Source organism: Ictidomys tridecemlineatus, chromosome 15 (assembly GCF_052094955.1).
Source record: "Ictidomys tridecemlineatus isolate mIctTri1 chromosome 15, mIctTri1.hap1, whole genome shotgun sequence".
NCBI classification, from domain to species: domain Eukaryota; kingdom Metazoa; phylum Chordata; class Mammalia; order Rodentia; family Sciuridae; genus Ictidomys; species Ictidomys tridecemlineatus.
Window position 1 is genome coordinate 41,787,734 of NC_135491.1, and position 22,301 is coordinate 41,810,034.

A 22,301-nucleotide genomic window follows, 5' to 3' on the forward strand; every position below is an offset into this window, starting at 1 on the left:
GGCATTAAGTTAACAAATCATATCACCCTACGATTTCAACCATGCTAAATGTTATGGATCCACATCTAAATACATGTGGCCAAAGCACATAAAGAAAAAAAAATCAGATGTAAAAAATAGTTTCATTTAAATAAAGAGTAGTTAAGATGTCTTATAAAGATGCTTTCATACTGCTTCAGAAGTTTATTTGGTTGAAAACAAACAGCTCAGAAACTACTGGGATTTCTCTGCATTCAAGGGATTCCCATTTGGTCAAGGTATTGAAGTGAACAGATTGGATTTTGCCCCCTGCCCCAGCCCGATGACTGCAACAGCACCTAAAAGACTCATTTTTATTTTACACAGGTCTAAGCATAGAGATCGGCTAAATACCCTGAGAGCAGGTTTTCTGTAGTTAACCATTAAATCCTGACACAGAACTCAAGAAACATTTTTTTTAAATTTTTAATCTATTAAAAAATGAATTAATGTATCTATTAATCATATCTTGAATTCTTCCCCTTCATTACCAGCCCACTACCTTTTCTGTTTCATTTTTTTTTTCTTTTTATAATGCCCTTGAATTCCAACAAACATTTCTCATTTGATCCCTCTGTACCTGTCTCTCTAACACCAAATGCATGGAAGCCTCTTAACCATGTCCTGTTTTCATTGAAACCAGTCCTTCATGAGCTCTCTTTTTTGCCTTTTCTCTCTTTATCTGTCTGGAAAAATCCTATTCAGTTATCAAGACTCAACTCAAGAACTGCTTTTCTTTGAAGCCATTTGAAATTGCAGTTGATTTTCAACTGGGGAAAGATTTTGCTCTCAGTCACTCCAGGGATATTTGCAATGTGTAGAGCTATTTTTTGTTGTTGTTGTTATCATCCCTGTTGGGGTGAAGTGGAGTGTGTACTTACTGACCTCTAGTGAGAGAAGCCCAGGTTCTCCCGACATCCTATAGTGCACAGAAGAGCCCCTTACAACAAAGGATTACCCAGCCTGAAATGTCAATACTGCCAAGGCTGAGAAAACCTTCTATTTTGATTATCTTCTCACTGAATTGTCCTGTTCAACTGTGACACCCCCACCCCCACCCCTGTGGCCAGGACTCTATCTCTTCTATTTTAGGTTTCTAGCTTTCCCCAAATCCCTGACTGGTAAATAATATGAACTCTATGACTCTTGGTGGAAGAATATATTAAGAAATGAATTATAATACTGTAATAAAGAATATCCTTAAAATGCAAAAATGTCCCCATGAGCTCTTCATACTCTTTTATTAAATTGTATATGATGACTTCCACAAGGACCTACAGTTTTACTGTGTTAAATTAACCTTTGATTTTTTTTTTCTTTATGGTATACATTTGAAACGTTGCGCTACAAGTTAAACCAAATGTTCCTTTACATTGTTTTAAACTTAAACATCATTGTTTCAGAGAAGAATATTTCATTTACTGAAATAAATATAGGAATAAGGGGAGTGCACAAATTAATCATCTGTAGCGAGCTCATTTGCCATGTGTGAGATCCACAGGGGTGATTTAAATGTTTTAAAATTTTAGAGACATGGTGTGTGTTTATGCCCAGAATATACTAAAAACAGGTGACAACCTTAGCATAACCAACTATCCAATTACTCAAGCAAAGGATGGAATGTTCATGTTAGTGTCAAGCAGGAGGGACAATAATATTAATTAACAAAGTAAGTTGACAGCTTGAGGCGACACACACAATTGACACAGCTACTATTCCAAAGTAGAAAAAAAAAAAAAAAAAGGAATATCCCATCTCCTTGGGGCTGATAATTAGTCTTCCTCAATCATACCATTCATCATCATTCATGTAGACTTTTCCAACTATCCAGGGCTCACTCCACTTCCTTCTACCCCAATTTCTTTCACTCTTTCAGGACAATCACCTTTTCCTTTCTCTTTCTTCTGCATCCCCTATTTTCCCCAAACCCAACATACTTTCCAATGTCATGAAAAAACAGCTTTCCGGAACACACTACTTCTTGTTCCCCCAGCTGAAAGATTTCTCCCAGAACCAGTCTTCTGCCACCCCACACTTGTCTTCTCTTCTCTCCAGCTACTGGCCTTTTTTAAAAAAAAATTTTTGATACTTCAAATTAATTTTTTTTATCAGTGTTACAGTCCAATCTTTCCCTTTACACCAAGAAGTTTAATATTCATGCTACAAAACCAAATAGAAAATGAACGCTTGATTAAAACCAAGGTAATCCCATCCTTCAATCCAGATTTAATGCTCCATACACTTTGATGATGGAGAGGTGTTGATTTCTCAAGTGGTAAATCAGGGGGCAGGAGAGGGGACCATTTTAGAGTACACGGTGACTGACTGCTTCTTCACTTGAAAGTGAATCTTATCTGAACTTCCTTGATAAGCCCTTTCTGGCTGAGTTATTTCCAACAGTGTCTGAAGAAGGAAGCTGTATTAACATAGGCTAGGCGTGAATTCCACATCTATGGCTATGTGACTGTCACCAGGTCAAATTATTTAATCCATCGGAGTCCCAGTCTCTAAAATCAAGTTGAGGTATCATTGCTCATGATTTTTTTTTTCCCATGTAAAAAGTTAGTGAGAAGATGTTTGAAGAGGTTCAGGCTATGTCTGACCAAGAGCTCATACTAGATTAATGTTAGATTTATAAAAGAAAATTAAAGGAAATCATAAATTCCTCTTCCTAACGAATTAATCTAAGAGATGTGCTTCTAATGATGGTCTAGCTGACTGTGGTAGAGGGTCTATTATTGTTTCTCCATGTTCAATGCTGAAAGAGAGTCAAGAAGGAAGTTGATTGGATCAAGTTTCAAAAAGAGCCCAGCAGAGCAGTGAACTTGGATGTATGAAATAAGAGGGGTTCTGAACAACCTATGTTAACAGGCTCAGTGGGGAGGGCCAACGGAGCTCAGGGCTGCTTTTACAAAATGCAGGCTTTGTCTAACTGTCTTCCATTCACTAGAAAAAGGTGCCCAAACATAAGCCATCTAACCAGAAACCTCAGGTGGGAATCATGGGCACAATTTGTCAGTTCCCTGGGCAGTAACAGTTATTTCCCCAGAGCTCAGCACTTGACTGCAAAGCAGGTGCCTCTCACGTCCTCTTTTCTTCACCTTCCATTGCCTGTCACCTTCATTGTCACCTGGGCAGAACAAACCACATCACTGACCGGAACCATCCCTCACCCTAACTCACCTTTTTCAGCTTTACCACGCCTTCCTGTGTTTCGTAGTCTGTGGTGATTTCAAAGAGCTCCATACCGTCTCCATCAACGATGTTGTATGTGACTAAGCCGTTTTCTCCAATGTCTGGGTCTTTAGCCTTCACTCTGCCTACTTCCTCTCCAGGGACAGCTGCTTCAGATACAGACATCTGGTATACGCCTAGAGGTAGAAGAAGACATCTACTCTTATTTTCCTTTTTATTTGGCAGCTGTAAGACTTCAGATTTCATTGAATCCCAATAAATTTCTCAAAGGGGTTTGAAATTGAAGTTTCTATTGATTGAAAACATGAAAGGAGTGAATGGCTGGGAAGAAGGTCCCAGATGGCCTGCTTGCCAGAAGAATGCTCTCTACAAAGGATGATAAAACAATACGGGGGACCTGGGTGAGATGCTGAGGTCACCTGCCACGTGTGAGGCAGGAGAGCCACACTCAGTTACATTTCTCAACAGAGAATGGTGGAGAACCATACATGATTTCAAATAGCTCAGTCTTCTTTTAAGTGTCTCTAAGGACCAGTTATGGCACTGCCAATTGCCTAGAAAAAAAATAAACTAAAATACCCTTCACTATTTAAAAGACATTGATAGCTCCCTATTTATTTTAAAATCAAATGCAAATTTTAATTTTTAAGGTCAGGACACTTTGAGTTCAGAATGTGGCTTGCCTCTTACTTTTGCTCTTCTGCCACCAACTGAAGCACCACCTTCTCTGAAAAGTTTTCCCACAGTGTGGCCCTTCCAAAGATATTGATTCAACATTTCTTGGAAAGCTAATATGTGCCAGGCACTGTTCCATTCTGCACAAACTCAGTGGCAAGAGTCAAGATTTCCCCCTTGAGGAGATACACAAAAGAGAACAAAAATCCACAAATATGTACACACTAATGTCATTGCACTGCCAGGGTTTTAGGGTGATGAGTGGGTTGTGGTTATGTGTGTAGGATTTATGCAAGGGCAAGTGTGTATGTGTGAATGGGTAAGGGACTTGTGCGAGTGGGTGTGAAAGTGTGTGGTTGTGTGTTTGAATATGTTGTGAGTGTGTGATGAATGTGTGACATATATTCATGTAAGTGTGTTTGTGTATGTGTATGAATGTGAGTGAACACACAAGTGTAAGATAAATCTGTATGGGTGAGAAGGAGAAAGAGATTGATTTTGAAGAATGAGGCCAAATATGTTTAGAGGAAGATATCTAATCTCAACCAAAGGGACTGAGCAGCAGTGACGGTGGAGTCACTTAAAGCCAATGGCAGCACCCTGATGTATACACATTAGCTAGAAAGCTGGTGAGACAAGAGGGCCTTCTGTTAGGAGATGATGGTATGCAGGTAGGTTGTGGCTTAGTTGTGTAAAAAAGGCAGTGGAAGGCACATGAGTTAAATTCCTTATGTTTTATTTTCCTCTTTCATAGTTTCCTTACAATACTCTGTATTTATATTATTTGGCTTTGGATATTTTCAGTTCAGAACCATATTCAATTTCATCTCCTGTGCCTTTCATGTTAAAGGCACGGTGGGAATTTCTATAGATAATCACCAACATAGGGAAAGGCTTAGAAAACCTGGTATAAGTTGAGTTCCTACAAATCTCATTCAAGTTCATGACCATGAAACTGGTGCAGCTGGTACAGCTACACTAACTTTACTATAGGATTCTCTATGAGCAAGAACAATAACAGCTATGCATTAATAATCCCATGTGCCCTACTCCTTCCAGCACATCAAACAATATTATAGTGTGGATAATGAAGCATGTGGCTTTTCAAATGTTATATGGGCCTTAATCTTGTTGTTGATGCTGAATGTTGTACCTAACCAGGCAAAGCAGTTTTTCCCCATTGGAGAGACCCTATGAGAACTGATGGTTGCCTCTAATCTTCCACCTCAGTGTTTCCATTTTCTAGACTGTTCTTTGGATTGCTTTGAGTAACCATGGTGCCTCTCTGGGGCCACATTTGGTTATCTGTTTTTATTCTTCCATTTTCAGTGCCATCTCACTGGCAATAAATTTATGGATTTCTCAAAAAAGAGATACCTTTGTGGTGAACCCCACTCCCGAGGTCTAGCATCGTGATCCCACTCTACCCTTGTATTCACTTCCGTATACGTGAGGGATTTGTGTTCAAAGTTTGACTTTGATACAGTCCTTTGGCAACTTATGCCACTTTTGATGGAAGCCAGTTTTATCTGTGAAATGTGGGGTTTTTTTTTTTGCAGGGATTTATAATATTAACGACTAATCATTAAATAATAGAAAAGGCGGTTGTTGTAATCACAATTATTAATCACAAACTTCCAAAATCATATTTCTAATTCCCTCAGCAATTCTATAAACTTTTTAGAACAACCCAGATAACAGCAGCTGACATTCGTTTGTCATTTTAAGACTTTATACTAGCTTTTGTAGTCCTAACTGTAATCCTACTAATTAGATACTATGGAAGATCACATTTTCACCAAGAGGTCAAGAAATAATTCCTATCCCACACACTTTTGAACACGACTTTGATGGTTCTCCTATGGAAAGGTGTGGTCTATAGCCACTCCACTCCACTTGTGGTAGCCTTCTGGCCACACTGGAAAGGATGCGATGTGACTTCAAGAGGCTAGGTCACAAGAGGCAATGCAGTTTCTGTCTGGTGTCCTTGGGGCTCCTGTCTTTGGGACCGAAAGTTTACAGGGAGAGGAGCCAAAAATCAATATGGGCCCACTAGACATGTGAGAAAGCTAGGTTGGAAGTGGATCTTCCAGCCTCAGTGGGGCTGAGCGCAGCTGATACTGTGGAAAACAGGGAAGAGCCGTGTCCTATAAGCCTTGTCCAAATTACAGACTCATGATAAAACAAACAAACAAAAAAACTCATAGGCAGTTTGTTACATAGTAACGAATGGTTGACTTAGATATTATCATATCCAGGTTAGTGATAAGAATATTAAGACAGAGGAAGGTTAATTACTAGATCACAGTGCTAGTACATAATAGATAAAATCCCTAGCAAAACGAGTCATAGAAATTGTCATGCCTTCTCTTTGTCCCACTACCTTTATTCCATTGAAGTTTTGTGGTTGTTGTCATCTTGCCTTTGCCTTCTGCAAGAACGACATAAAGAGCTCCTAGTTTTCTGCATTTTCCTTTTCACGAGCTGAGTAAAGCAGGAACGGGTCAATATAGATGGGGGTGGGGGCTGCTCGTGGGGGCAGTGCTGAACAGTGAAGCCAAGCCCACCTACTTACTCTGCGGAAACTTTGGTGGGTTGTCATTGACATCAGTCAGTGTGATGGTCACTTTGGTTGTCCCTGAGAGTCCGCCCATGTGTCCACCCATGTCCTTGGCCTGGATCACCACGTGATACTCCTCCTTGGCCTCCCTGTCCATGTTGGGAAGGGCTGTTCTGATGATACCTGGGCAGGTGAGCAGGAAACATCACAGATACTCATTTATAACATTACAGCAATGAAATGTTTTAAGCACCGGATGAGTAAAACAACCTGTTTTCTGAAAGAAAAGTCATTTTAACATGATAATCGTAACTGAAAGTAACCACACCTGAGGCATCAGTGTCTTTTCAAGAAAATCATGAAGATTATGTAAACTGCATTAATTTTCATTTTGTTTGCTTCACTGTGCATGCAAATAATAACCTCATTTTTCTCATATGCAAAAATTCTGAAGTTTGAGTTCCCGCTTGCATGGCTGTCCATGGCTAAACCCATATCTTTGAACTTCTAGCAGGATCTTTGGAAATCTATCTCTACATGTAATCATTAGAAACATTTTTATTGCTCATATTCAATTTAAAGTGGGAGGCATATATTTCACGGAATACTGTAAAATGCTAATATTAATTTTTTGAAAGATCAAAACAAATGATTTAGGAATATATGCAATGCTTATACAAATATGTACTGTCTACTATCACTGACAACAATAATAAATTCATGATTGAATTCATCATAATCCCTGGATACAGGAACATGATTGGCATGACCACTCTGCACTTCAATCTCAAGGAGGATGTGCAATGTTTTTTCTCTCTGCAGATAAGGTAGTACTTGTCCTAAAAGTATAAAAAGAGCACTGAAGAAACTCAGTCCTGATCTGTCTCTTCCTCCCCAACACTTTTCTGTTTCTGAGCAATACCCTAGAAATCATTGGGTCTCATTTTTTTTTTCCTTATCTGTTAAAAAATTTGGCAGGTTCCAACCGGTAGTTATTAGTGCATCCCTGAGACAAAGAAGGCTCCAATTTTAAACATGTCGACAATCTAGATGAAGTCCCATATGTATTTTTGGTTAACCTGGAAAGGGTTATGAGAAATGCCTTTGAGAAATCATTGCAACTAACTGCATAAATCATATTCTGAGCAAATAAATGAATACATAGGTAAAAGGAAATTATACCAAGTAAATGAACGATATCTGGTGGGCTATGTATACACATACACATATATATGTTATCAAATTAGTGATAAGAAGAGGCACAGATTATTGGTAAATATATTTTAAAACAATGAGACATACAGGCCCCTGAAATAATATTATGGATGATCAGCTTTGTAGGATTGTAATGTTTATTCTAGTCAAGAGTCAAATTTGGTATAAATGAAGTGACAGATTTTGTTTTTTTGTTTCAGTCATGGTATTGATTCGCTTTTTTTGGTTTGCTCTTGTTTTCTGTAAGAAATGTATAAATTATTTATCTAGATGCTGATGTCCACTGGTAATCTATGCTCACAGCAGGGGAGATTGGGAAAGTGCTGTCTCTCTCCTGAGGCAACATGAATATTAACACCCTCCTCTGACACTCCCTAGCTTGCACAGTGGTCTTCAAAGCATGCTTTGAGAGCTACTGGTATTTACACCAGTCTCCAAGTTTGGTGGTCTCTTAATCTGGATCCATAGTTCAAGACCTTTCTGACATTCAAGTTGAAGTTTGAAATCATTTGTTGAAACCAGGTGAAACACAGACACAACAATAATAAATATGTCACACTGTAAGCCAACTGTTTGCCAGGCACATGCATGGAGTGTCTAATCCTCACACGATTCCTCTAAGGTGGCCCTCTTTATTTTCATGTTAGATTTGGGAAAACTTGGGATTCCGATAGGTTTCATGAACAGGTGTGAACTCCTCATTCCGAATGCATCGCAAATCACAATGACAGTGACATTCTATAGTACCTGTCTGTGCCTCCACTGAAAAGTAGGGCTGTCCTTCAAGGATACTGTACACTAATTTAGCACTGTTTCCATAGGTGGGATCATCTGCATCAGAAGCTGTCACCTGGATTACTGATGTTCCTGAAAAGGGGAATAAATTAATTAGAAACATCCCTTGGCTTTTCAAATTACGTTCTTGTTTATAAAGTTTTACTTTAAAATGAAACTCAGAGGAGGGCCTCACAATCAGTCAACAGATTCTCCATTTCTGGGAGTTGAGATGCAAAGTGATCTTTATTTTTTCCTTTCTTCCTTCTCTCTTGCTTTCCTGTTCCTTTTAATTGCATGGTTTAAAACAAAACTTTCTATATTCCTATTACATTCCGCTATGCTTAGTAGTTAAAATAATAATATGAACATCATTGCCCAAACATTCTAAGACTCATGCAATTGAAATGCTCAGTATATCAAATAATTAAATAAAAATCTCCCCAAAGAGCATAATAAATGAAAATTAATGATGAATTGCGTTTCATGAAAGGACAGAGTGCAGCCTTCCATCTGTAGCCTGGCAATAAATATATCATTTATTGTAGCCTTGCATGTAATAAAATTGCGGCTAATACTACATTTTAATTAATTTATGGCTATAAATATTGTGCAGAACGTTGTTCCCTAATGACATGAAAACAGCATCTTTCCACCTCTAATCAGTCTAGCAGCCACATGACAGGCACCTAGTGTGATCTGAGGCATGCATTCATGGGTCCCAAAGAGGATAAACCAGTGAACAGTTCTTTGCTGCTCACAAGGACCAAATATCTGGGGTATGGCACACTGGAGAGAGGAAAGAGGAGCTGGAAGTAGAAAATTGTCAATTTCCCAACCTCTCTGCACCAGGCACCATTTGGGACTCATTCCATGTATTCTGCCAGAATTCCTCTGTTGGGTGTTTTTTATATCCATTTTACTTGTGGGACATTTGAGTGAGAGGTATGATGTTTTGCAATCTCTTTCACAAATTGTTTATGGCCAGAGTCAGGAGTCTAGCCCCAATTCAGCAAGCAAAGAAAACAGCTGGTTCCTTCCGGACATTTTCATCAGAGAAGAAGGATCTGTGTGGGAGGCAAGGAGGCCCAGAGACATTGTTTCTAACTGTTCTTACTTTACAGCGTTGTCAGGGACTTTCATCTCCTGTCCAAGTACATCTCACTCTTTTCTGGTGACCTCCCATCATTCATTGTTTATGCGAATGGTCTTTTTTGAACTCTTCCCAAATTCAAATCTCCAACGGAGACTTTACAAAGGAGAAAAGGATCATATCACAGCTAAGCAAATTACTAATTTTCATGATTCATTTACTTCTAAAACTCTTGCTAAGTGCTTTTCAACTCTTTGTATTTTAAATCCATTTTTTACTTAACCTTATTTTATGGATGATGAAATGCAAACTTAGAAAGGTATGAGAAGTTGCCTGGGTTCATGTGGCTGGTCAGAGGTACAGTAAGGATTGTGTCCCAGTACTGTCTGACACCCAGGACTCCACTTTTATATGCCATTGTGGAGAATCTGGGTGCTATACCGAAGCACCCAGGACCATAGTGCTGAGAACAAAAAAAATTCCTGTGGGTTATCCTTTTAGATAGCTAGCTTTCCCATACCACCTCTCTGCTGCCTTGCAGCTCAGTTCCTGACTCTGCCATCCCCTATTTATACAGATTTATTTAATGTCTATTATTTCTCAGTAGAATCCAGACCTACATATTGAGAAAGTTAAAAAAAAAATCCTCTGTGGGAAGTGGGAAGGAAAGAGGTTGGAAAATGACTTGATCTGATTTCACAAAGTTATGAGAAGAGCTTGAATTTACTTGGAAGAGGAAGGAGGATCCAAGAGGCTCCCATATGCAGAGTGAGAGGGCCTCTGGGCTGTCAGGACACATCTAATATTCTTGAGTCGGCTGACCCCCATACTTAGGACTTGGTTTGCTCATTCATCAAAATGGACTGTTTGATGCTGATGGTGCCTACATTCGTTTGAGCTCATGTGATCACATGTACCCCTGATCAGAACAGGCCTGCCCACTGTGTGAAAGACAGACCTTTTCTCATCTGAGGTTTGCTTGTCAAAAGACTTCAATTGCATGTGTGCTAGAAAGCCAAACGGAAGTTATCACCAGAAGGTGGCCAGATGGAGAATGCCTTCAGAGTCCTACCACTTAGCAATGCAGTGTGCCTTCAAACACACTGGAATGACACACCCACTTCTAAATCCACAGGTATCATAATGTGGTGAAGTGTAGTGAACTGTGCATTCTGGATCCACTTAATCATGCAGATGACCCTGAGTAAATTAGTTAACCTACTTCTGTCTTGTGTTTCTAATCTATAAAATAGACGCAGTTGGACCTGTTACATTGCAAATAAATAATTATGTAATCACATAAAAAATTTAAATAAAGCTGAGCACGGTGGTGCACACCTATAATCCCAACAAATCAGAAGGCTGAGGCAAGGGGATCACAAGTTTGAGGACAGCCACAGCAACCTGAAAAGACCCTAAGCAACTTAGTGAGACCCTGTCTCAAAACAAAACAAAACAAAAAAAATTAGAAGGGTTGAGATGTGGCTTAGTGTTTAAATGCCCCTGGGTTCAATCTCCACTATACCCACCCTGAAAAAAAATTAGATAAAATATTATTAGATGGTCTCCATCCAACAAAGACTACCATTGCTATTATTTACTGCACACCAACCAATATGGCCCATTCCTATTTCACAGAAGAGAAAATGAAGGATAAGAGACTAGATATAGTTGATTCTGATTCATACACCTGAGAATACAAAGGTCAGAATTACCCAGACTCAATCACATTCTTCCCTCTTCTCTGTCCTTTAAAAATCTTAAGCTCTGATACCTCAAATCCATTTGAACTTCCCACTACACCAGTGAAAAAGTGGGGTTTGTTATTTTTCCACAAAAGACACAGCACAAGTTCTACTTCCTGACTGGGGAGGACAGGCACCAAACTGGCCACTTGCAGGGACACCAGGTAAGAAAGTGGAGCAGGTCTTCCCCACTTACGCACCCACATTGGACCTCTCAGGCACATTGGCATGATAGGTCTCATGCAGAAACTCCGGAGGGTTGTCATTAATGTCCTGGACCTTGACGATGAATTCCGATGGTGGTTCCAGTGGCCGGTTGGTGTCCCTGTCCACTGCCTGAGCCATCAGTGTGTACTGGGCTCTCTCCTCTCGGTCCAAAGTCTTGGTGGCATGAATGTTCCCTGATTTGTCATCAATCACAAAAATGGTTCCGGCTCCTTCACCTGAGAGAATGTATTTAATGTTCCCATCACCAGAGTCAATATCGGAATGGAGCTAGGAAAAGAGAAACGGAGATTTGTAATTTCACAAGTGATGGAGCAGGGAGAAAGTGACCCCATGCTGATTGCTACAATCTCTGCACACACATATGTGCATGTGCACACATACACACATCATAAGAGTTCACCCTTATTTTACAAATGAAGAGACAGAATCTTAAGGAAGATCTTTGCCTTGGCCAGGGTCACACAACTGAGCAACAACCAGGCCAAGGTTCAAACGTTTTTTCTTTTTTATTCTAAGACTCATTCTCTTCTTTCCTTCTTTCCATACACATACACACATACAAAATATACACACATACACATATATCATAATATTCATTTTGAAAGAAATGCATCATATTTTAAAAATGCATTTATGCAATTATAAGCCTTTCTCTCATTTCTGGATCCTTCTCCTTCATCTTCTCTGCTCACAAGTCATCATTGTTATTAGATTCATGTGCATCCTCTGGAAGATATTCTCATCTTCACTCACATGTGTCCTAGCTTATTTTTATCCAATAAAGGTCATAGCACACACTTCATTCCTCGCCTTGCCATTTTCCTCTAACAGCAAATTCAGGTGCCCTTCCGTGTGGATATATCTAGGTCTACCACACCCACAGTGTGCATATTATTATCATCTCTTTTCACCCTCTTCTTCAAGGGACCTTTGGGATGTGTCTAGGATTTTGTTACCTCTAACAATTCAACTGATCAGATCTCTGCAGAATCATTGTTGTGCAGCACTCTGATATGCAGACATATCTGGGGATATGTCTTCATAGAAGGAGATCCCAATCTGACCACAGGGGATGGTCAAGTGGGATGGGGTAATACATGTGCAATTCCATAGACCCTAGAAACAACCTTAAAATCCTTGAGGTTCCTCCCTCTGGACAAAGCCTAGAGACAAGGTGAAACCTTCCTAAATCCATACTTGCCAGGCTAAGAAATCACCCAGGTTACTTGACTACCAGCCCTGTATTTTATGACCTTGATTCAGCCCTGCTTTGGAACATGAACTACCTCCAAAGACCTCATCTGATTTTCCTGTGCAACGAACTCTCCACACTTTGTTGTTCCATTTCAATTTCGGAAGACTTCATCCTAATTTGAGTTGTTTGACCCTCATGATGCTCTTTGTGGGAAAAGAGAAGCATTATTTTTCTTGTTCTCACAGGCTTCCACAGTAGGCAAGTGAACAAGAAGCCCTTGATTCTCCCTGCTACATAAGAAAACCCATAGCAAGCTGAAATGTTTTATGCAAATGACATTTACAATAATAAAAATAATAATTATTATTACTAATTATATTTAATATTAACAATGTTAATAGTATTATGAATGCTAATGGATTATTATTATTACTACTCTAATTTTAATTATGACTATGAAACACAAAGCATAGAGAGCTGGCCCCGTCACAAAGCAAGATTGAACATAAAGCTTTTTAAAATTTCCATATTATTTCAGTTTCCCCAAAGATACCTAATGGATTCGTGGTGTTTCAAATACACCAAATATTTCACTTCATAGGAATACATGTGGGTACATATTTCAAAGGTCAGGATGTTTTTGGACCACATGATGTCTTGGGGAAAAAAAATAAAACTTTATTTCAGAATTCCTTACTCACCACGAGCTGTGTGTTGTTGTGAAATCGTGGCTGACACACTTTCAAAGAACAAGACCATTTGTGGATAACATAGGAAGTTATTTGATGGCCTAAAACTGATGGACAGAATTGCTCCAATCTTCATTCATTTTCCCGTAAGGTCCCTCCCTCCCGGCCCCCAGCCCTTCCCAGGGTGGTAGGGTGTGTTTCTCTGTATTTTCTGCTTCAGAATTGTCAAAAGTCAGGGGATCTATCCTGTGGCTGACGAATGAGGAAACAAGTCAAAGTGGCCAGTGACTGAAAGTGTGTGGAGGCCTTCCTATAGGACATGTGAATCTGACACCTTCCTTAGGAATTAAACCAAGAAATTTCATGAGCAGCCAAAGAACTGAAAATTTTATAGAATACACTCTTCCTCGAGTTTTATTTTTTTTTCTACTTTGTTTTCAGATTTGCAAGTCAGATATGAATTCCCTTTCTCTCTTACAAAGAGGAGTTCCAGGACTGACAATGGTATTTATCAGGCTTCACCCAGAAACCAGTTTGGGCAATGAGTGGACGCTGTCAAGGGATCAGTTGCTGTGCCATACACAGCCAAGTCCTGACTCACAGAAGGACGGTCTCCCTCCTCAGCACGGCACAGCACGACGCAGACTGCATTTCCTACAAGACACCTGAAACTCTATGATTTGCCAAATTTGACTTTTTCAGGGAATCTTGAAGCATTCAACCTTGAATGTCGTCAAATCAAAGGTTGTTACAGAACAAGTCAGCTTCTCGATTGCTCTGATTTATGGGGAACTAGCCCAGCACCATTTCAAAAGGAAAATTCATATGATGCAGCCAGTTTTTCCCACCCACATCCATTCTGACATGAGGCTCATGCTCAGGTGTGAGCTGCGGAGACACTTTGACTCCCCCTTTTTCCTGTGTTCCCTTCTAGTAGCCATGATCATGGCTGGGTCCACAGAGATGATGACATGGCTCCCCAGATCCTGCCCTCTGTGTAGCCCTCCCACTGTAACACATCATGGATCCCCAGTGAGAAAGCCCCACAGCAGCAGGTTCTATCTTTTCAGAACTATTCACACAGAACTCTACACACAGCTCAAGCTACATAACCTCTGCCTCAGCTGAAGGCTCAGAGACTGTCTCTTCTACTTAATAGAATTTCCACCTCCTGGGGCTATATCCACAGCTTTTCATTTGGGGTACAAATGGATAAAATTCCTTTGGTACATTTTTTTTTTTCAAAAACATGTTCCCAACCCCAAGCAATATTACTGAGCCTTCCTAATCCCCTCCAAGTATGCCAATGATATAAATATGAAGTGTTTATTCCTTATGCTAAGGAACAGTGAAGATAACCTTGTTGGAATCCAATGGGTTCAAAAATGCCCCAGACCTCTGCCCTTGCGTCTTTCCCCCTTTGTTGAGTAACTTCTGCTGGAACTTTTAGATCCTAAATCATCCTTTTATTGAATTTCATCCATCCTCCTTCTCATTTTAGTTTTTCTCTTTTGTGACTGCTGAGGAGACTGTGTCTTTGCCCCTATACTCCAAACTCTTTTCAAGTCAGGAATTATTTTTAACCTGGTTTAACACATGCCTAGCACTGCACCTACACACAGTAGGGTTTCACTTCTGATGCTTATAAATAACAATCTCCTTGTCATTCATATCACTATCATCTGAAAAATACCTGCATATTTTACCATAAATGAGAGTGGCAAGTCAGTTTCCCAAATATGTTTTGGACCCTCTACCCTTAAAGCTTTTTTGGTAATGCTACACAAAACAGGCAGAACCCGAGTAAGGCTAGGAATCTGAAACCATCTCCCATGGGATTTCCCATCCCTACAGCAACAGGGATAAAATTATGCCCATCCTGTGATACCCCCTTCACGGATCTCTTCAAAGCCGGGCTTAGAACCAGAACCCGGAGACACAAGCACAACCCTTTCTCTGATGCAAAGTACCTTGGAGTTTAGTGAGAAAGAGAGAAACGTATAGATAGGAATAATACAGCAAAGCAAGGTATGATAAAAAGCACAAAGAGAGTTACGAAAATACAAAGGAAAGGTAGCCGAGTTGGGGGAAAGAACGTCATCAAGGAAATGCCCCCCAGTTGGAGGATGATTAAATAAATCATGATCAGTTCCATTACAGTAGACTATGAAGCAGCCTTGAGAAAAAAACAATATTATGGTATTGCATTAAGCGGGAAACATGAGTAAGTTTATATCTTGGGGAAAGACTGAGAGGAGGTGTGTGCATGAGGTTGGGTTTTCACTGATGTCAGATCCTGTGTGTTTTCCCTATTTGTTTTTTTGATTTTTATTGTCCATATGGTATTGTTCCCATGGGGGAGGGAAACAGGTAAATGTCACGTGAAAGTCAGCTTACCCTGCCCACGAGCACAGGATCAGGCCCGGTGTACTCCTCTATCACAAAGAACTGGTTCCAGACCCAGCCTCGTTTGGAGCGCTGCAGCACCTGCCCCTCCTTGCCCTTCTCATGATGTCCATAGAAGGAGGGCCGCAGGTGGCTTCGTCGCTCCAGAGCAAATGCCTGGCTGTGGCACAGCATGCTCAGGCACACCAGCGCGGCTTGTAAACAGTAGTTCTCCTTCATTTTTGGTTATGTGGTAGGCACAGGAGAATGCAGCTGTCACCCTTCCGCCAGCCCAGCCGAGTGGTATGCCTTTCCTATGGTCAGTCTCCCTCCGGGGTACGTCAAGCAGACCTCTCCTGGAACGGAAGGTCTTCGCTCTCTGAGCACATCACGTCAGGGCTGCCCACTTCCCCAGGCGGCTTCTGCAAGCAAAGAGAGGTTTGATTAGCTGCAGGCTTCGCCCTCACCTCATTTCATTGCCATTTGGTAAACAGTTAGGTTGGAGTGTCAGTCTTACCACTTGTCAGCCTAGGGAAAGCTAATTGATTTCTTCTGAGTTCAACTCGCTCATTTATGAAATGGGGATAAGAATCCTACTCATGGCAAGGTTGTCACAGGGATTAAATGAGTAATACACATAAAGTCTCTTAGCACAATACCTGGTTCACGGTTATTTATCTGTTAGTGTAATTGATTGTGCATGTGTTTGGTTAAGTTCTTGTAACAGATCAACCTGGAGTATTATGAAAACCCAGGAGAGGAACAGAGAATCCAAAATAGAGATGGCAGAGACTACGGCACTTAAGGCAGATTATCTAGAGGGTGGGATGGATGAGCAACAAAAAGGGAAAGGATGGGCTATGTTATGGTTTGGATGTCAGGTATCCCCACAACAGCTCACGTGTGAGACAACGCAAGAAGGTTCAGAGGAGAGATGACTGGGATATGAGGTTAAGAATTGGGTCATTAGGGCAGGACATTGCTATATATTTTGTATCTGGTGAGGGTAGATCTCTTTGCTTCCCTGTGCCACACTCTTCTGCCATGATGTTCAGCCTCACCTTGAGCCCTGAGGAATAGAGTCTGCTATATATAGATTAAGACTTCTGAAACAGTAAGTCTCCAAATAAACTTTTCCTTCTCTACAATTGTTCTGGTTGGGTCTTTTGCTCACAGTGTCGAAAAAAGCTGACTAAAACAGGATACCTGACAGAAGGACTAGCATGACCCTGACCCTACAGGTAGTGAAAGGCACAACATATTCCAAGACTTTAGCATGACTGGAAACTGTAAGGAAAGCAGGCAATGGAGCATGATAGAGACGAGAGGTCAGGTCCGATCCCAAGGATGATGGGCAGTAACTGTGGAAGGTAATTAGACTTGAAGATCAGATAGGCCTGAATTGAAATACCACTTCTAGATCTTATAAGATGAATGACCTTGGACATGTCAATCAGTTACTATGAGCCCCTGGGGTCTCCTGTGAATGATAAGGAGGACGAGAACTTTTGCACCCACATAAGACTGAAGACCGAGTGGAAAACTGACACATGTTGGCTTGCTTCCACTTTTCCTAGAGGGCCACAATCTAAGCCTGCAGATCTCCCTCACTTTAGGGGTGAGTGCAGATGAAGGTGCCCAGAAGAGGTGCTTTCTCTAAGGGAGAAATTGAAGAACAGGAATAACTCAGGATACCATAGCAATTTGGCCTTGGTAGTCTAAGAACTAAAGGAATTAGAGGAATCCCAATTTGTTCTAATTCCTTCCCTTCTGATGGTCTTTGACTCTGCCAAACCAGGCTCCCTCTTTCTTTTTCTTTTTTTTTTTTGTAATATGGCAAAATGATAATTTCAGGAGTCCAATCATTGTTCTCAACAACACTTGTGATGGTAGCATGATAGCTACTTCTCAAATAATAGAAAGTGTAATATTCAAAATTTGTGATATGTGGGCACTTGGGTGGGTAAAAGTGTAAGAGAGAGAAAAGCAGGTCAAAAATGAAGTGTTTGCCATTTAACAGTTTCAACCTTAAATGCAGCATTTTAATAAGACACTAAATGTTTTTTTATATAGCAAGCCAACCAGATAATGTGGAAAGAGCACAGAGAAGCCCCAGGAGTGGTGAGATCCCAAAATGAGGCAAATAGGAAGCAACAGGGAGGTCTCCGGAATTACATGGTGAAGAGTGAGATTGGGTGGGAATCTGCCCCAGCTTATCATGGAACATCATCATTTTCCCTTTTGTGACAATCTGCTTCATTCTCAGCAAAATGAAGCCCTTGATTGAAATTCTCTATACAGGCCTCCATCTTTATATTCGTGGTTGGAGCTCTGGTGAAAGATGGTGGGGGCCAATTTTTCCCCCTGACTCATATACTATGTCTTTACTAGACTGGAAATCAGCCTCTTAATAGTTGAGTTTGTATCTTATTTGGTATATACCTGGGATCTGAGCTCAAAGCAGTCCATCCACAAAATTCGAACATAGGATTTAAACCACATACTTCAAGTTCAAAATTAATATTGCCTCTATAGAAACTCAAGAAGCAAGAGAAAAGGCAGAACATATGGTGCTGTGAGATCCCTGCCCATTTTGTACCATGCCAAGTATTAAACGTTCATTCACATGGTGATAAATTATTCTTGCATATAAACTGTGAAGTGTATTTGAAAGAAAGGGTTTAATTAAAGTTGATATTTCTGCACCTCTCTATTCTGGCTGCCATTTTGCTGTAAAGTACAATTATTTCTGACACCAAAGTGTGGAAACTAGATGACAACATTTTTCCCCCTTTTTAAGAAAAACAATCTAGCTTAATGTTAATGCATTTAAGAGTTTCCATATGACCAGTAAATAATCAACCTTAGGCTTTGTTAGATGGTAAAACTGTCTGCTTATTTCTGTTGGAAAAGACAGTGAAATCAACTTGCTTGTGAATGCCATTGTCCAAATTCATTATGTTAAGTGCTCAGATGACTATGCAATATATAAAATTTTTTTAATGATTTCTCTAGCTTTGTATAAGATGGGTTTTATCACTTTTTGTTTATTCCCTTTGAGAAGGAAAGTCTATTTACAAAAGTATTTTTCTAACCATTATTCTAAAAGCTTTACAAATATTAATGTGTCTGTTGATTTCTATAGCAATCTTGTAAATGAACATGCTTCTTGTTTGAAAGGAGAAGGAAACTGAGGTCCAGATTAAAAAAAAGAAGAAGAAAAAGAAATTTGTGGGGCTAGGGATGTGGCTCAAGCGGTAGCACACTCGTCTGGCATGTGTGCGGCCCGGGTTCAATCCTCAGCACCACATACAAACAAAGATGATGTGTCTGCCGGAAACTAAAAAATAAATATTAAAAAATTCTCTCTCTCTCTATCTCTCTCTAAAAAAAAAAAAAGAAAGAAATTTGTGCTAGGTTAGGCTTCTGGTAAGAGGTGAGCTGGGATTTGAATTGAACCCATGCCATCTGGGTCTTGTTAGTCTGTTGCTAATCAGCGAATTAATATCTCTTTCCATTTCTTTTGTATTTCATAAGGAAATTATATGGAGACTGTAATAAAAATGATAACCTAGCAGCCACCTGAATATGGGAAGTAAGCCAGTAATTGGGTGTACACCAACAATAATATTATAATGAAAATATTGAAAAATAGATAACATTTCTCAGGTGCTATCTGCTCAATGTTCTTGCAAGGGATTTCCATGAATTGAGTCACGCAATCATTCCAACAACTCTACAAAGCAGTACAAATGTTATTCCTGTTTACAAAATAAGTAGTCTGAGGTGCACCAAGAAAAACTAACTCACCCCAGGTTACAGAGCTAAGAAGGAGGGGAGCTGAGATTGAACCCTCTGCATTTTGCCCAAGTACTTACATTCCTATCCCTATGATTCTACCTGTCATGTCTGTTTGAGAAAAGACTGAGGATCAGATTGTAGAAACACAACCCCAGGAACACACAATAGACCGACCATGACAATAATTTCAGTTACAGGAGCAGGAAGGCTTGGGGTAGGCTATGACGAAAATTATGAATTAAACCCAAAAGAAAAAAAGAGAAAGCATTTCATAGCAAGACCAGAGAGGAACAGGAAGTAATTATACCAGCCCACCCACATAGATGTACACCCACGCCTTAATGAATTCATAGTGCACAAAAGTTAAGCTTTGCTTTTTAATATTTTTTCATGTTTCAGAATTTCTACATTTACAGGTTAAATATGAATATATAAGTTAAAATGTACTCAAGAATCCTTTCTTCAGGTTTTGTTTTTCTGTTCTTTTTTTTTTTTTTAAAAAAAAAGGAAATATTTCTAGAATCTGGAGAAGTGATTGATGTATTCAGTGGTAGAAACTTTGCAGGAATCTCGCATGAAAATTAATAGGAGACCTCCCTCCTAAGAAGACCTTGATGTTGGTAATAATTAGGAAAATATATCAGTGTTCTAATTAGCTTTCATAAAGACCCCCAGGGAAGTTCTTGAACAATCTTTCCATTAAAGCACTTTCCATAATGCCTAAGCATTGGGGTTCCTCTAAAACATATAGGAGGGCTTTATTTTATGAAGGGAGCATATTGCTTGGAGGGAAAAATAAATGTTGTTGAAAGTCACAGGAGTAATAACATGACAGGAAAATGGATTTGCAAAACCACCAGCCCTAGATGGAAAGCTCTCCCCTCTATCCTGAGAGCAGATAGCCCGTCATAAGCTACTGCGCCCTGAGCATAAAACTCTCTTGCTGTGCCTGCTTTTGTCTCTGTAAAAGAAAATGACATATACGGGTGTTTAAGTATATTTGGACTCCTGCTGGAAATTGTTACGGGGTAGAGAAGGAAAGACGAAAGCACTTAACAAAAAGAAACGGATTTGAAATTTCAGCTCTCTCCTCCCTACAGAGCTGGAAGGATCAAAGAAGACGGACCCATTCTTTTTATTTCCAGGTAGCTAAAGACAGGTTATCATTAATGAAGGATATTACCAAGGCCCGCACTAGAATCACAATCCATTCTGTATGGGTAAAGTCCCCTTGTTGGTGAGCTCAGGAGCTCTGATCTCCCCTTCAACAAACACAGCTTTGTAACCAATTTGATTCTATTATGCAAATTAATTCAAGCATATTTTATTCCCCATTTTGATCTCATCATTCAGCACTGAGCTGGTCTCTGGTTTCAAATCAAATCACAGGAATTATGTTTCGTCTGTGAAAAATCACTGAGGAAGAGAAGAGGAAGTATTACAAGAATTATCGAATCACGGGTCTTCTTCCCTGATTTCTGCACTGGCACGAACTCCAGGCAATCACTTCTTTTCAGGTGCAAAATACACATTGTAGACTACAAGAGGATTATGGTGTACATTACTCCACAATAATACCAAATTCCAATGTTATGTATGCAGAAAAATAGCCCCTTGTTAATGACCAGCGAGTTCTCAAAAGATGAATGGAAATGTCACAACTGCTCCAAGGTAAGTCTGACTCTAGAGAATGTCAGGAGCTCAGCTTTGGAAGTAGAAAGATCATTCCCTGCTGGTGTATCATGCAAACCTGGACTTAAAACCTAGTTCCACCACGTACAGTTTAGACAGAATTAAATTACAATAGTATTTACTAACTCTGGCCAGGCTCCTGGTTCTCCTAAAACTGGACAGCATTGTCTGGGCTCAGCACACACCATTTTACTGTGTTTTCACCACAATTGTATGAAAATATTACTCAGATCTTTATTCATGAGAAAATTGAAGCTCCAAGTTGTAAAGTAACTCATCCACGTACAGGCTGAATCACTGGCAAGGTTGCAATTCAAGTTCAAATTTATACGATTACAAAACCTGTGTTTGGCTTGGGAATATTTCACCTGCCTCCCAAACTCTGAGCCTTCACGTTCCTGGTCTTCAGTACAAGCAGATTGCATTTTCCATCTTCAAGGATCATCTCAACTATACAATTTTATTTTATATTGAAACTCATCTTTGTCAGATGGGAATTCCATTATGCTCTATGTCTGCATAATAAGACTTTATATTCTTGGGTCCCATAGCCAGAAGGTATCATAGGAATCCAATGTAAGGCCCCTGACCTCATCCTTGTGTAACCATTTGGTACTTATTTATATCTTTAATAATTAAATCATCTCCAAGTGATAAGACGGTCATATGTTATGTGTGCACTGAAAAACTTAATATTGTGCTCTGTTCAGTCTTCAGGACAGACTTTTTCTCACTGCAATATTTTTCAATGTTAATTATTAAGATGAATAAAATATATCAACACATATAAGAAATCACACTGTCAGCAGTGTCAGCCTTGACTGTGCTCTCCATGATGTGTGGAAAGGGAGGGGGATTTCATATTTCATTTTCAATTTTTTTTCTTCTGCATAAGTTAAACTACCTGAGTGACAATGAGGCCAAAGTGGCAAAGATATATAGATACTTGATATCCCCTAACGTCACTGTTGTTATGAAAGTCCTGTATGAAAATGCCCCAGTGTCTCTGACCAGCAAATATGTATAAAACTTTATT

At 39.8% G+C, this 22,301-nt stretch overlaps 1 protein-coding gene across 3 annotated transcripts in view; it reads right to left on the reverse strand.

Moving 5' to 3' along the window:
• The window catches only part of Cdh11 (cadherin 11), a 150,701-nt gene that overhangs the window by 34,573 nt on the left and 93,827 nt on the right, over window positions 1-22,301 (reverse strand). For all 3 annotated transcript variants that reach the window (XM_021721566.2, XM_005318258.2, XM_078032427.1), the window contains 5 exons: window positions 15,785-16,194; window positions 11,476-11,770; window positions 8,411-8,530; window positions 6,464-6,631; window positions 3,202-3,389 (listed from right to left, as the gene is read on the reverse strand). In XM_021721566.2, the coding sequence (XP_021577241.1) occupies window positions 3,202-3,389; window positions 6,464-6,631; window positions 8,411-8,530; window positions 11,476-11,770; window positions 15,785-16,012 (999 nt within the window). In that variant the 5' untranslated portion in view covers window positions 16,013-16,194. The remainder of the gene's footprint in view (window positions 1-3,201; window positions 3,390-6,463; window positions 6,632-8,410; window positions 8,531-11,475; window positions 11,771-15,784; window positions 16,195-22,301) is intronic.